At 55.1% G+C, this 15,383-nt stretch overlaps 1 protein-coding gene across 3 annotated transcripts; it reads right to left on the bottom strand.

Annotated features, from left to right (window-relative positions):
• Positions 1-2,771: 2,771 nt before the first annotated feature.
• On the bottom strand, positions 2,772-12,981 carry CCDC197 (coiled-coil domain containing 197). Of its 3 annotated transcripts, none has more exons than XM_004754772.3 (6): positions 12,223-12,981; positions 10,824-10,906; positions 9,084-9,217; positions 7,408-7,515; positions 6,185-6,319; positions 2,774-3,058 (listed from the first exon to the last, which is right to left on the bottom strand). In XM_004754772.3, the coding sequence occupies exons 1-6, from the start codon at positions 12,327-12,329 to the stop codon at positions 2,861-2,863; spliced, it is 765 nt and encodes a 254-aa protein (XP_004754829.1). In that variant the 5' UTR covers positions 12,330-12,981; the 3' UTR covers positions 2,774-2,860. The 3 variants fall into 3 exon arrangements, with proteins under 3 accessions (XP_004754830.1, XP_004754829.1, XP_004754828.1); XM_004754771.3 differs by having other exon boundaries at positions 2,778-3,058; positions 9,030-9,217; XM_004754773.2 differs by lacking the exons at positions 10,824-10,906; positions 12,223-12,981 and adding an exon at positions 10,621-10,737 and having other exon boundaries at positions 2,772-3,058; positions 9,030-9,217.
• Between the last annotated feature and the right edge of the window lie 2,402 nt (positions 12,982-15,383).

The raw sequence follows: 15,383 nt of genomic DNA, 5'->3' as shown, positions 1-15,383 counted from the left end.
TGAAAACAGGCTCTAGGTGTCTCCATGGTTAGCAAGTGTCGTGGTTTTAAGGAACATGGAAGTTGGAAAGCAACCACCCAAAGGAACTGGAATGCCCTACTGTATATGGTCTAAAAAGAGGACATAATTTTATTTTCCCATCAAACAGCCAATTTCTTCAGCACCAGCCACTTGCCAATAACACAACTTTCCCAGGGCAGTCTGTAGGAAGAATTTTCTCACACTGGGAGTTACTTAAAGCTGAAGTCCGTTGGCAGGTAATGAGCTCACGGTCTCACAGAGTGTCCAAGCCCTGGGCCACGTGGGGTCTTGGGGTCTCAGGGTCTAAACAGGCAGTCAAATGAAGTGACATTTCATAAGGTACTCAAACCTCTGCTTTTTTCTCCAAATGCATTTGAAGGTCTTTTTGCAGCTAACATGGGACCCAAGAGAAAGCTTTTGGAAATGTATGAGGTTGGGGCTGACACACCTGTTGGACATAAAAGCCCAGAAAGCACGAATCCCGGTGTTGCGGGACATGCCTACAGCAGCACCGCTGAGCCCAGCCCCCCTTTTGTTGATTTCATGACCCAAGCCCCTCAAGGGGAAGGCGGGGAGCTCCTAAGCCATCGGGCTGCCTGTTGCAAATGCGGACTCATACCCAGGCCCCTGCCACCCCAGGCATCTGTTCTGATCGTCGTCCTCCCTGAGGAGTGTGACAGAACACCTGGAGCAGACCTACAAAGGCACGACCGGTGCCCAGCATGCAGATGGCAGGGGACAGGCAGACAAGAGCCCCCTTCTCCCACAGGCCCTCACAGGCAAATCCAGGAAGCCAGAGAACCATGCCCTGGGCATATAGAAGGATATATGTCCAGTCCCTCCCGGGAGGTTAGACAGGGTGGGGACTGTCACGCAGCCCCATCATGCTGAGGGGACACTGAAGTTCGGCCAGAGGGAGCTGGTGCTCAAGAAGGAGCAGAGCCAGGCTAGGCATTGAGAATTTGCATTATTCGAAAGCAGCGGTTCCCAAACTATGGCCCTGGGCCCTGCGGCATCCGCCTCTCTTGGGGACATATTAGAGATGCAAATTCTAAGGCCTTTAAGACCCCAGATTGTGCCATCAGAAGCTCTGGGTGGCCACACTCTGTTTTCACAAGCCTTCCTGAGGATGGTTCAAATCTAAGAATCACTGGACTGGCGTGTGTCCGCATTACAGGGAGAGTGATGGGTCACTTTAGATCTCTCTGGAAAGCCGATGTTGTGGCAAGAAGAACTGAGAAACATTAAGAATGTGAGAGGCTCCTTGCAAGGGACGAATGAGTTCTTCCACCCCAGATTCACATGGTAAGATCTTAACCCCCAGTGTCTTAGGAGGGGAGGCCTCGGGGAGGGGAGGAGGTCACGAGGGCGGAGCCTCCACGGGTGGGATTAGTGCCCTGATAAGAATGAGCCCACAGAGCTGTGTCGCCCACCACGTGAGGGCACAAGGAGAAGACGGCCGTCTATGAACCAGAAGCAGACGCTCACCAGACCGTCGGTCTCCCCAAGTGTGAGAAATAAATGTCTGTTGTTTTAAGGCCCCCGTCTGGGCTCCTGGGATAGCCACCCAGGAGGACTAGGACATCCCTATGTGTGGCCTCCAGACCCAAGTCCAAACCTTGTAGCCAGCCTGGGTCCTGCAGTCCACATGCTCACCAGAACCGAAAGCTCCTCCCCTCGTGTTCCCTTCTGTTTCTGAGCCCTCCCATGACCTTGGCCTTCTTAAACCCAACTCAAGCCCGACCTGAGATGTCCGCTTTGCTCTAGAGGCCTGTGAGATCAGAACTCGAAAACATGCTCCCTCCTCCTCATTTCCTCTCTGTTTAAGCTGCTTGTAGGGAGGGACGTGAGGGTACGGAACTTCTTTCACTGATTCTGCAGCCAAATCCTTCTCACGCTCCCACGTTCCCTCCCTCAGAGCCTCCTGTCCCCTCTCCTGTCCCTGCTGGAAATAAGCAACCCTCACTGTTTGTTGACTGCACAGCAGCATCTTTTCTGAAACTCTGAGAGTTAATTTGCAGACCACTGTTCACAGCTCGCTGGTTGCTCTTGTCCGACAACTTTTACCCAAACCGATAAACTGATGCAGACCTCCGGAGGTGAATTCTTTCCAGGGCTGTAGGGTTGCTAGGAGGATTCCACGCTATGACACAATAAAACCAAACCAGGGCCTTCCAGGTAGACCAAGCTGTCCCGGACCTGGTCTAAGAATGTCAGACTGGGGAGGGGTCTCCCTTAGACACACTGTCACCCAATCTTGCAGGTGGCAAAGCAGCCTGGAGAGGGGCTTTGCCTGGCTAAGGTGTCTCTGGGAGCAGCATTCATTGCAGGCAGCTCTGGGACCCTCGGGAAGGCAGGAGGTCTGACTCGGTATCCAGCTTCTGAGAACCAGTGACGAGATGCCCCCAAGAGACAAACCCAGTAGCCCCGGTCTGCTGTATTCCCCGGTCTGCCATGCTCCCCAATCAGCTGTGGGTGAGGGGAGTTCCCATGCCTCCTACAGCCCTGGGTGGCTTGTAGGAGAGTTCCTGTGATTCAGATGTTCCTAAAAGCTAGACATCTACCCCAAGTTCTTCTCAGACAAATCCGCTGCTGTCTGTGAGCATGCGGCCTCCAACCCGGGACCTCCAACCTGACTGCCGCTTGCAACCCAGGAACCCGCTTCTCTTTTTCCCAGTCCTAGCCTCCATGCCTGCTAATCCCCCAGGATGGGGAACAGTGCCCCCACCCCCAGACTGCCTCCCACCCCCTTGGCGGGGGCGCTGTGGTGAGAAAAAGAGGCTGGACATGAAAGAAGATGGTCTTGATGCTGACGGGGCGTGCGTGGCCGCTGGCTGGCTCAGCTGGAGCTGGAGCGCTCCGAAGTCTGGGTGCCCGGAAGGGGAGTTCTGGGGACTGAATCTTGATTCCTTGGGCATTTCCTGAAGGAGCTGGAGTATCTTCTGGGGTTCTTGAGACGGTCCCCTGACCGGCATACTCTGGGTTCCATGAGCAGTGAGATAAATTTCACTGTCTCCATTTTGTCCAACATAAATTCCTGGGAGGAAAAAGAAATTTCTCTCACCTTCCAGTGCTTTGGCTTCCCCTTCCCAATGGCCAAAGCACCCTCGGAGGCTACCTACACTTTCATTAACTCTCTCAAGTGCCCTGCAAAGGATGTGGTATCAGTGACTCTTGGCCACTGTGCAAACGGAGGCTCAGAGAGGTTAAGTAACTTGCCTGGAGCTGCACAGCCCAGGGCTGGCAAAGCTGGCAAAGTCTAAGTCCTGCCGTGGCTTCCTGATGGCAGTTGCTAGTCTCTTTTCACTACTTCCTCCGGGAAGCCCACCCTGTCTGCCCCCTGGCTCCCTCTCTGAGAGGCATTCATTTCTTAAAGACCTTCCACCTCCAGCTCTTTACTTAGCACAATGCTGAGCACATGTGGGCGACTCAGTAAGTCTTGGTTGAGTGATTGTTGCAGGAGACCCTCGGCACCTCCTGACATCACCGTGTAATTTCTTCCTTTTTCTCGGGGGGAAGATGAAATTAACTCAGTGTGACTATTTAGACAAATGTGCCCTTATTGAAAACGAAACCATATCACAACGTGAATATGAATAACATGAGTTGTGCCCCTGGGGATGCCAACAACGTGAATGGTGTCCCTGGAGCCGTGCCGCGGAGCAGCCCTGACGCTGTCTGAGAGCTCCTGAGGAGTCCTCCAACAGAGAGGCAGGCTTTCAGACTGTGGGCTGTTGCCACGGCAACCCCGGGGCAGGGACTCGCCCCTTTGGTGTTCCAGAGGAAAGGAGCATCTTGTGTTTGAATGTCCCCCCTGAGCCTGCATCAAGTAAGGAGAGCTAGCTGTGACCTAGGCGAGGCCAGTATTGAGGATAGCCCAAGGCAGAGCGTGGAAAGGGTGAGTCCTGGCTGATCCAGGGAGCCTCGGTTCACACCATGCCTGAAGCCCACCCGGCTTCGTGGTGATGCTTCGCATGATCCAAACATGCCCCGTTAGAAGAGTCAAACCACCTCAAAAAAAAGGAGCAAAGTTGGAGGACTCCCATCTCCTCATTTCAAAATTACAAATCATTACAAAGCTCTAGTAATCGATATTGTGATACTGTGATATTGGCATAGGATAGACATCCAGACCAATGCAATAGAATTGAGGGTCCAGAAATTTACCTTCACGTTTGTAGGCAATTGATTTGTCACACGTGAGAGGAGACAGTTCAAGGGGAAAAGATAGGGGTTTTTTCCCCAATAGATGGTACGCGGACTACGGAACATCTTTATGCAAAAGAATGAAATCGGACCCTATATCCCATACCGTATACACAAGTTAACTAAAAATGGATCATAAACCTAAATATTAGAGCAAAAACTATACATTTCTTATTAGAAAGCTTAGGTGTAAATCTTAGTGACTTGGGATAATAGTTTTTGCAATGTGATGTGTTGTGCTAAGGACAAGTAGCCCAAGGGAAGAAAATAGCTCAGCTGGATTTCATCCAAATTAAAAGCTCTTGTTCTTCAAAGAACACTATCAAATGAAAAGACAACCAACCCACAGAAAGGGAGAAAATATTTGCAAACACATATATCTGATAAGGGACTTCTACCTAGAATATATCTTAGAAAACAACAATTTTTAAAAAACCCAAATAATCTGATTTAGAAATAGGCAACAGATTTGAGTAGATATTTCTTCAAAGAAGAGATTTAAACAGCTAATAAGCGCGTGTAAGACACTCAGCGTCATCAGTCGCCAGTGGCTTGCAAAGCAAAACCCCAGTGAGATACGACTTCACACCCCATGGGATGGCTGAGTTACAAAAGACAGACCACACCGGGTGTGGACAGGATGTGGAGGAAGTGGAACCCCCGCACGCTGATCGTGGGATCGTGGGATCTCCCAGCCACTCTGGAAAACAGTTTGGCAGTTTCCCAAAATGTCAAATATACAGTTACCATACGACTCAGAGATTCCACTCCGAGGTATCTAGCCAAGATAACGAACATACATGTCCATGCTAAAACCCATATGTGAATGCTCACAGCAGCGTTATTCACAGCAGCCAAAAAACCCACAAACAACCCAAAGGCCCATCAATGGATCCACTGGTCCACACAGCGGCGTATTAAAAGGAATGAAGTATGGATTCATTCTATGACGTGGATCGACCTTGAAATCATTATGCTAAAGGGAAGAAACCAGATGTAGAATGTATCTTTTTGGGGTGAAGAGCTCTTCTGGACAGCAGTGACGGTTGCCGGGGTCTGACTGAACTGAAAACCTGAAAGTGTATGCTTTAAGAGGGAAGATGTTATGGCACGGGAATTGTGTCCCAGTAAAGGTATTATTGAAAAGAAAGGGGGCGCCTGGGTGGGTTAAGCCTCTGCCTTTAGCTCAGGTCATGATCTCAGGGTCCTGGGATCGAGCCCCACATCGGGCTCTCTGTTCCGCAGGGAGCCTGCTTCTCCCTTTCTCTCTGCCTGCCCCTCTGCCTGCTTGTGGATCTCTGTCTGTCAAATAAATAAAATCTTAAAAAAAAAAAAAAAAGAAAAGAAAAGAATGAAGACGTGCGCTGTGGTCAGTAGAAGCCAGTCTGCCGACACACTCTCTGTACTGCAGCATCGGCGTCTGACCGGCGGGGGGCTGGTTCCAGGGAGGGGGTGGTCAGTGAAAAGGGGAAGCTCAGGGGACTTGACCCAGAGTCTGAGGCTTCCACTGAAGAGGCTCCCTTGGTCATTGAAATGTGTCCTCCCAGAGTGCATGCAAGTGTGAATGTGTGACCACACCCATGGGCTTCTCTGTGTCTGCGGGTATGTCATGTGTAACGTTAGGCATGTAGAGAGCACATGAACGTCTGTGTGACTGTGTGTGTGCATGTGTGTGTGTGTGTGTGTGTGTGTGTGTGTGACACGTGCCGTGGCCGGGCCACAAAGAAAGACCAGGCAGAGCTAAGAGTTCCGTTACAGCTGCCTCCGATCCTGCATCAAATGGGAGCTTGTTCCAAGTTTGTTGAGTGACTAACAGACACCTCAAGATTCACTGCCCCAGGAGCCTGCATAGCCATGGACGGTCGGGCTCACAGGAGTTAAACATGAATGCACCATGAGCTGCGGCTCAGGAGGGGCTGAGGTTTGACACCAGCCTGGGGCGGCAGGGAGGTCTTACCTGAATTAGGTCGAGCTTCGAGAAGAGGCCCATGCTCTCAGGCGCGCGGTGGGTGGAGGCGGAGCGGTGGGCGGAGGAGGAGCACTGCCGGACCATGTTGTTGATGATCCTTTGCAGGTCGTTGAGCAGCTGGTTCTGCAGGAGGAGAAGGTGGAGGACGACGAGGTTCTGGTCCTATCCCAGCACCCCCTGCCCCCTGATCCCCAGCTTACTTGGGCCGGAAAAGCCACCTTCTGTGCCCCACTCCCAGAGGGCCTTGCTTGCGTCCCCCAACTCCGGGGCCTGAGCATCCTCCCCTGCCATGAAGGACATTGAACCAACTTCCCAGAGGGTCCTCCTGGCTAGAGACCCCTGCGGGCCACACCAGGGGCCGGGCATGGGAAGGGTCATGAGGGAACCCTGGAGCCCCTCACTCTGGACAGCCCCGGAGTCCTAGACTTAAGATCTTCAGGGCTGTGGCCAGTGGTGGTGGTCTTGCTTTCCATCTTAAAGAGAAAGATCCAGAAGGGGCTAGATAAACAGTAGCCAGTCTACTCCCTCACTAATCCCCTTGGCTGAAGGTCAGCAACGTGTAGATCCCAACCCTCATGTCTTCCAAATTAGGATCCCCTGGAGACTGAGAAAGCCCTGCATTTGCTGGCCACACTCTGTCTGGGCCTTGGTCCTGGTGTCTTCCCAGCAGCCCCTGTGGCTGGGAGGTCAGAGGCTCTGGTTTTAGTGAGGACCCAGGGGCCAGAGGTTAACCAGTCCCTATTCCAAAGGCCAGGAAGGAATAGCTCAAGGGCTTAAGCCCAGAAATCCTGGCCCCTGGTCGTGGACTTTGGCCATGACTTACTCTTTCTGAACATTACTTTTCTTATCTGTGAAATAGACACAGGTAAGGATCCGCCAACATTTAAGAGTGCCTGTCCCGGATGAGGTCTGTCCTGGGTTAGGAGGCCAAGCACTGCCTGGGACGACCATGGAGATGTAGGAATTACTGAAGATAGTGCCTAGTAACCACTCACTTAAATGCCACTGTTCTGTTATTAACCACAGGCATTACAGAAGGACTGGGCAAGCACCCAGTTTATGCCAAGCCCTGGGACTGGGCTGGGGATCTCAGTTCTGGTTCTTGTCAGGGGTGTGAGTGTCAGGGGTGTGAGTTTGTGGGGGATGATGCTTATTGAGGAGACAGCAGCCCTCAGCCCTGCCCTCACCCCCATCCCGCAGATCAGACTCACATTATAGCTGTCCATGTCCTTCCGGGAGGTGACACGGTGTCCCAACCCCCACAGCTTCCACTCATGATGACATCGCTTCTGCAGCTGACACAGCCGAATCTTGAGGGTCTGTGATGGGAGAGGCGTGTCACCCGGTGCAGCAAACTCTGCTGGGGCGTCTGCCCTGGGCCTGGTCCAGAGGTGCTCACAGCCCGGGCGGGAGGGAAGGGGTGGGGGAGGGGTGTGCTCAGCCAGGGTGGGGGCAGGTGGAGGGGAAAGTTCTGGGCCTCCCAGCTGTTCAAGGTACCAGGAAAGGCCCGAATAGGCATGTCCAGGCTGACTGAGGTTTGAATGTTGACTCATGGCTCCCAGAGCCCCTTTTCCTCCAGTAACCAGAGCCAAGAGTCTGTGCCCTTGCGGCCCCGGGGGCTGCTGGGAGGGCATGTGGAGCAAGGCAGTGGACAGCCTCTTGTGGCCCAGCCTGCTCCTGCTGTGTTGGCTGCACCCTGACGAGGCCCCATGGGGCTTCAGTTCGGCACGGGACATATGCAGGTGTCCTCACTTCTCCCCATCTTAATCTCCTCCCGTGGAAAGTGGGCACAAGAGTGCAACTGGGTCGAAGATGTGAAATTTAAGGCGGTGTAGGAACACTCAGCGTATGCTTCAAATGAAGACAAATTAATTAAGATAAATAATATCTTAATCCAATGTTTTTAGAAAGTCAAAGTTAATAGAAAGTATCCACGATGGACAAAATATTAAAATTTTACATAAAGATGGGCTCCAGTCAGCATCTGAATGCTCACCTGGCTTATCTCCCCTTGTCTCAGCCCTAGGAATTAAAGCACTTAGCTCTAGGTGCTGGCGTGAGATTTAAATGAGATAAAGCAGGTAAACTGAGGCTACCCCCGTCCTGCCCAATCCTAAAGGGTCTGGCTCTCCAGAGGGGAAAAAAGGTGCAGGGTGGTATAGGTTTTCAGTGCGGCCACTAGGGGGCAGAGACTCTCTGCAAACATCACGCAACGGTCCTTTGCAAGAATCAACTCCCCCTCAGCCTTCCTATCCAGGTCCCCTTCCCCTCCCAGCCCTCAGGCCCCAGGATGCAAATTCATCCAGCCAGGCCTTTGCCTGGGCACTTTCTCCTGGCTGGAGGGCAGTGCTGGACCACCTGGCCGAAGTTCTGTTTATTATACGATTAACCAAAAAGGAAAGAGAAGTGACTTCTTGGGGCACTTGGGCACCGCTCTGTGTCACAACAACCAATGAGCTTGGTTGCATCGCCATTGGACAGATAGAGAAGCTGAAGCTCAGAGAGGGGCCACCCTTGCCCAGGGTCATGCAGCTAGTCAGAGACTGACGTGTAATTGGAACCCAGTCTGTTTGAGTCTAGAATTCGTGTCTTTTCTCCCACCAAGAACACCTTTTGAATATAAGCGAAGCTTCAGGAAAGACCCCGAGTCAGCCAGCACAAGGGGAGAGAAAGGGATCCAGAGCAAGGCTCTGGAGAGACAGCGCCACCCAGACCCTCCCAGCAGCCCACCGCTGCTCCGAGTCTTCCCCTGGAGGTGCAGAGGGAAGGGAGACTCCTCTGCCCCCAGTCCTATGGGCTAAGGGCAACAGACCAGGCTGCAGATAGCTGTTACCGGGATAAGAGCCCTGTGGCTCTCCTCTAGAGACTCCAGCCTCTGGTGGAAGACCTGGCTCATCTTGGAGAAGGCTTCCAGATGCTCCTGGATGTCCTGGCTGATCGTGAAGAGCTGCCCATAGTGCTCCACCATGGCCCCCACCAGGGCCTCGTCTGGCCCCTCTGGCTCCTCCCCTTCATTGTGGCCTAGGGAGACAATGCCATGGTGGGATGAGCGGGTGCAGAGAGCCCAACCCTCACCTGTCCCCTGCTGGGGCGATGCCACCAATGTGTCGGAGGGGGGCTTCTGCCGAGGTCTTGCAATTCCAGCGGCAACCCCACAGATGAGAGGCGCCGGGAAGAGCCCGTGCGGGGCTTAGCCCAGGACAGCAGGACGGGTCCAGCAGCTGGCCAGCTCCCTCACCCACCGCCCGCCTGTTCAAGAGATGCATTAACATTTGAAAAGTGCCCTACCAGCCAAGAACCCAGATTCTGGAGCCAGGAGCCCCAGTGAGACAGGAGATGGTCTCCAAGGACCTGGAGCCTTCACCCCTCCTTGGCTTGGTGCTCAAAACTTTTTGGTGCTACTCAACCTTCCAGTCACATCTCCCAGCAGCCCCTGCCAAGTTCTGGTGCTGCAGCACACTGGAACACACCATGCACAAGTTCATCCTCCAGCCTACGTTCATGTTGTTCCCTCTGTCTGCAATGCTGTTCCCTGTTGCTGAACTCGCTGGAGCCCCTTGAGAGGCCACCTCTTCCTTGAAGCCTTCCCTGATATCCAGAACAGTTTGGGGGGGCCTCTCGTCGCTCCACAGCATTCAGTGCAGTGGCCCTGAAGTCAGACCAGAGTCTGAGACCCAGCCTCACCACTTCCTGGCTGGGCATTTTGGGCACGTTCCTTAACCTCTCTGAGCCTAGGTAACACAATTCTCAGAAGCTCACACAGAGGGGTAAAATGTTTTCCAAAGAGGTGAGTACAAAGTTAGTTAATAGTCATTAGTAAATGGTAATAGTTAATAAATGGTAAGAATTATTATTATTGATGATGATGTTGAGATAATGATGGTAAAAATACATGGTTGATTGCCTTCCCTTTCCTAACGAGCTTCTGGCACTGACAACAAAAGGCTCTGGTACTAATCGCGATAAAACAAAACACAAAGGCCATTTCTGGTGTCTGCGTAATTTTAACTGATAATAGCAAAACAAACAAACAAACAAAAACACAAAACCAAGGACACACAAAATAATAGCAATCCTAGCTAACATGGACTGGGCGATAGCTGAATGCCGGCCACTGGGCTCCAGGCTCATGAAGGATGAGTTCATCCTATCTGTGTAATGGGTGCTGTTCCCCTTGTACAGGTCAGGAAACCAGGGCCTTGGGGACACCTGGGGGCCTCAGTCCGTTAAGCGACTGCCTTCTGCTCAGATCATGATGCCAAGGTCCTGGGATCGAGCCCTGCTCTGCGGAGAGCCTGCTTCTCCCTCTCCTGCTTCTCCCCCTGCTGTGCTCTCTCCTTCTCTTTCAAATATATAAAATATTTAAAAAGGAAGGAAGGAAGGTAGGTAGGTAAAGAGGAAGGGAGGAAGGAAAAGACCAGGACCTTGAGAACTTTCGCCGGCCACACCAGTGGCTCTGGTGGCACCGGGTTCACAGGCAGGCTCGCTTGGCACCTGTGCCCTTTCATACCCGGGCGGCATCGGCTTTTGTGGGTCCTCCTCCTGCAGATGAGGTCAAGTCTCATACCGCGCCCTAGTGCCAAGGCTGGGAGGTGGCAGCTGAGACGAACCGAACAGGCATACATACCCTTAGGGATTATCTCAAGGACCTTAATCAGATAGTCTTCAAAAAGCTTGTGCTTCTCGACCTCTCTCTTCAGCTTCCTCTGCCTGCAGAGACATTTCAGGGACAGCAAGACATGGTTTAGAGTCCCCGAGGTCATGACCTCTTGCAAGGCCATTCTGCGTGGATCTCTGGCTCAGACGTGCACTGGACGGGCCCGCCACCCCCACCCCCATCAGTGGGCCGCTGACTTAAGCCTCCCCACCCCATGTCCTGATGAGAAACTGAGCCACATGCAGTTCAAAGAACTGCCATGATAGGGCACGAGGAAGGAGCGCCAGGGAGAGGGGAGTCTAGTCTTTCTGGTGTGGGATGGGGTCCTACGGATCCTCCCTTAGAGGCTGGTCTGAGTCCCCCTGTCCCCGCAGCCACCAGCTGGTGACCTGGCCAGGTGCTTCTGCTCTGCGCTTGGCGAGCCCGTCTGTAGCAACAGTAACGTGATCCCTCCCTGCCCACTGCCAGGCGGGCCGGGACCATGTGTGGGGCCCCCAGCACACAGCAAGGAGAGACTGGGGACCCCAGCACCCCCAGAGGGGAGACAACCATGTGCCGCCGCCCAGCCATGGTTGACTCTCGGGCGAGCCCCTGAGCAAGCTGAGTCTCCAGTCTGTCGCCTGCTCTGTGCCCAAGTCAAGTCAGTGGTCAAGGGCGGAGGCAGAGTGGGACCTGCCCCAGCCAGAGGCAGCGCTTCCAGGGACTGCGGTGGGCTTTCGGAACGGCTGCTCGGGGACCCAGGGCAGGCCTCTCCGCCTCTCAGGCCTCACTTACTCATCCATACGGTCCTGGAAAAGGCAGGGAAAAGCCATCCTTCTCTACAAATACCGTGTGGACCCTGCACACACCACGGGGCAAAACCTTAGTGGGGTCGGAAGCCCTGACAGGATCTGATGGAAGACTTGGAACTTTGCTCCACAAACTCGCTCACAGCCACAGCCTTTGCATCTAATTCAGGCTTTTATGGGGCAGCCCGAAACTGATGTGCTGCCCCATAAAAGCCCCAGGGGTGAGGACCAGGGTCACCCCATGAGGCAGGTGGGGGGAGCTGACAGCTTCACTGGTTGACTTGAGAGGGGCTGAACGTCTGACAGGTGCAGGGGTGGCTCCCCAGCTCCCCACAGCCCTGCTTCTGGGATGGGAGACTAAGCCCAGAGTGGGCCGGGGAGGGCCCAAGATCTGAGCTCGAAGGACCAGAGCCAAGCCCCCACCCCCTCCCCACTGATGCCCCTCCTGTTTCCAGGGATTGCTCCCCGCCTTGTCCCTTCCCTGCCTGGCCCTGCTGTTCGCTCAGCCCCAGCCACCTAGCCCAGTGTGGGCACTGCTGGGCATGGGGCCGGGGCCCAGTGGGGCCTGAGACCTCTCGTACTTTGCCTGGAGCTGGCCGAGTTCCTGCAACAGCTCCTGCAGGTCCCTGTCCTTGTCGCTGGCAACGCTCGGGCCAGCCCCCTGGCTGGTGTCCATGGCCACCAGCATCGCCCCTCACCACTCTGGCCGCACAGGACGACGAGGGTCCCGGTTCGTGGAAAAGGAAACAGAGGCTCAGAAGGGGTCTGTGACCAGCTCAGGGACACACAGGGGGGCTGGATCTGAACTTGAGGCTCGTTGAACCCGACGTCAGGGGTCTTCCAACAGGTGCCGGAGAGAGTCCCAGAGTCAGGGCTGGGTCTGGCTCAGAAGACAGTGTGCACAGGGCGGGGACACCTTGGTGGCCTCTCCTATCCACCCGCCCTCCACCCATTTATGCCTTCAGTGACATCACATATTCTGAGCGTGTGGAGAGCTCATCAAAGGGGAGTGGAGGCTGAGGCAGACACTTTGAATGAGCTCATGGTCACGCTGGGAAGGTGGCCTAGGTAACAGGTAGTTTCCACGAGGCCTTGTGAAGAGCTCCTAGACCATCTGCCTAAGACTTATTCCCAGTTATGGCCCAAAGGAGAAGACTGTCTCCCTAAGCCTGACATTCATTGGCCATCTGTTGGACCAGCCGCAGCACAGGGGTCGGAGCAGGGAGAGAAGGGGCAGGGCTTCGTGGTGGACCTTTCCAGCCCTGAGCATGACTCTGGGGTACAGGCAGCGTGGGGAAGGAGGAGGGGGCCTAGCTGACTCCCTCAAGGATCCAGGAGCTCCAAGCCATGGCCACTGGGCCGTGACATCATAATGCTGGTCTTTGTCCATTGCAGGACCCACCTGTGGGTAAAGAGCCACCTACTCTGTGGCCTACGCCTGCCTCCTTGGTTCAGTTCCCAAAGACAAGGGGGAGATGCATTGGTGACCCCAGGAGGGACTCAAGCTATTTTTTGTCCTTTCTTTCAGGTTGGTCATTCTTAAGACTCTTACTTGGTGGCTCCCCAGATCCCACTGGCGTGTCCCTGTTACCTCCTTCTACCTGAGAATGGGCGTCTAGAGCTTGTGGCCTTCCCCAGTGAGGGCACTCAGCAACCCGTTCGGGTTCAGCTCTGCCAGCGGCTCAGAACCACACCTGGCCCAGGGCAGGGGAGGGGGCAAGGTGAAAGAGGCTTCAGGTCCTCAACCTGGGACCTGCCCCTGCCTTATGGCTTGGCCCTGGTACCTGCTGTTGGAGTCTGTGGACCTGAGGCCTTTGGGACATCTGGGCCCACTGCCCACCCCTGATGCCCCAACTAGCTGTCCAGGCCTTCCCCCAGCAAAGGCCCCTGATCCGTCAGAGCGAGGGCCTCCAACAGAGGGCAGCCTGGGGAGTCACCGCCGGAGGATGGGGTTCACTGAGAAGAAGGCTGGGGGAAGAGAGGGACCAGGGTGAGGGCAAAGGCGGAGGGAGGAGCCTGGGGCCCGGGCTGGAGCAGAGACTAAGGCAGCGCCAGGACCTGGGGCCCCAGCTGAAAGGGCCCTGGGCAGGGGCGGGGATAGGGACCTATGCGCGGGCACACATCAGCGGGCACCGGAGCCAGTCGCTGCGGGCCCAGGAGTCCCTAAGCAGCTCTCAAGGGAGCGGTCTCTGTCGGTCCTCCGACAGAACATTTGAGGAGCTTCAGCGGAGCTGAACCTCTGGAACATTTGAGGAGCTTCAGCAGAGGCATGAAGGTTCGGGCCCCGCGTTCGTGCGTGGGGACAGCCGGTACCCACAGAGGTCTGCGGTCCAAGGTCGTCCAGAGTCCGAACCTGCCTGGGGAGGGGCAGCCGGGCTGGAGGAAGTCGTCGCCGAGTTGACAATGCTGGAGGTGGTCCCCGAGGATAAAAAGGAGCCGGGAAGGGTCATCCCGGCGGAGAAAGAGCTGGGAGAGTTCAGAGGCACAAAACAGCATCCGTGGCGGTGGGAGCTACAGGCAGATGCTTAGAGGAGCAGGTCAGGGAGAGGGTGGTGTGGCTGCCACCGGAGAAGCCGTCCAGGTGTACGGGCCGGGCTCTCCGCGTGCCTGCGACGGAAGCTAACAGGCTCTGGGCATCGACGGCGCGGGGCAGGTACCAGGGAGGCCGAAGACCCAGGCCCGTGGAGCCCAAGGGCCCAGGGCAGCGCTGAGATCCAGGTAGCGGGAACTCAGGGGGGTACCTCCCCTACCCCTTGCCACCAGCGCCTTCATACCCAAGAAGCAAGGGCCTCAGAGAAGGCACCCGATTGGCTGAGCCTCGTCATGTGCCCGCCCCTCAGCTTGATGGACAGTCACATCATAGGCACAGCTTTGCGGGCTGGAAGTTTCCCAGAGCAAATCCTGGGCCTTTGGCTGGAGGCTGGGAGGTGGGTGCCGAGCGGGTGCGCAGGACACGGAGGCCCAGGGAGGTCTCGGGGAGTCTGGGCTCCGCTGAAGGAGTGGCCTGGTCAGATGGGCATTTTGGTGCGTGCCCTCGGGCTCGGAGTGGGGGTGAGTATTGTCAGGACACTTCTAAGTGCTTTCCATGCAGGGCTCAATGTTAGGCAGCATGCCACGAGGCCAAGCGGTTCTTCCCCAATGGGGAAACTGAGGCCCAGAGAGAAACTTGCCTGAGGCCTTGCTGTTGGGAAACTGGTGAGCTGAGCTGTTAATCTAGAAAGTCTGGGAGGGTGGGCTATCGGGACTCGGATGCTGATCCCGTGGGCATCCCACAAGCGGGGACATAGGGTGAGGGGGCTGCTCCCAGAGAGACCCCATTAGTGCCTCTGTCAAGGGCAGATGCCTGTGTCCTCCCCCCCAGCCCCCTAGCCCTAGGCAGTCGCAGGAGCCGCCTGGTCAGACCTCCTCTCTCTCTGGGCTCAAAAACCCTAGGACCACATCTCCATCTCGTTTCAGCCCTAAACCTCTGGACCCAGTATGGCCGCAGGCAGGGGGGTGTGGGGTTGGTGGAACAATTTACTTCCCAGTAAGGATTGTATTTTTGGCCTCAAGGTTCCCACACCCACCCCAGGCTGGGAGATGAGCTGTGGCAGTTCTGGAAATCCGTCTCCCTACCAGGCCTTAAAGAGCGACTGTCTGCGACTGTCTGCGATTACCAGGGACGGACTGCGATCATCTCCTGCTGCCTGCCGCTTTACCTGCAGTCTCTCATTTACTTCTCGAGAAGTTCCTCCAAGTTCGT

The sequence above is a fragment of the Mustela putorius genome, unplaced genomic scaffold (assembly GCF_011764305.1).
Source record: "Mustela putorius furo isolate JIRA1106 unplaced genomic scaffold, ASM1176430v1.1 tig00000129_pilon_pilon_pilon, whole genome shotgun sequence".
Taxonomy (NCBI): Eukaryota; Metazoa; Chordata; class Mammalia; order Carnivora; family Mustelidae; genus Mustela; species Mustela putorius.
Note: the sequence above shows the minus strand (reverse complement) of the source record. Positions and strands in the feature narration are given on the sequence as shown.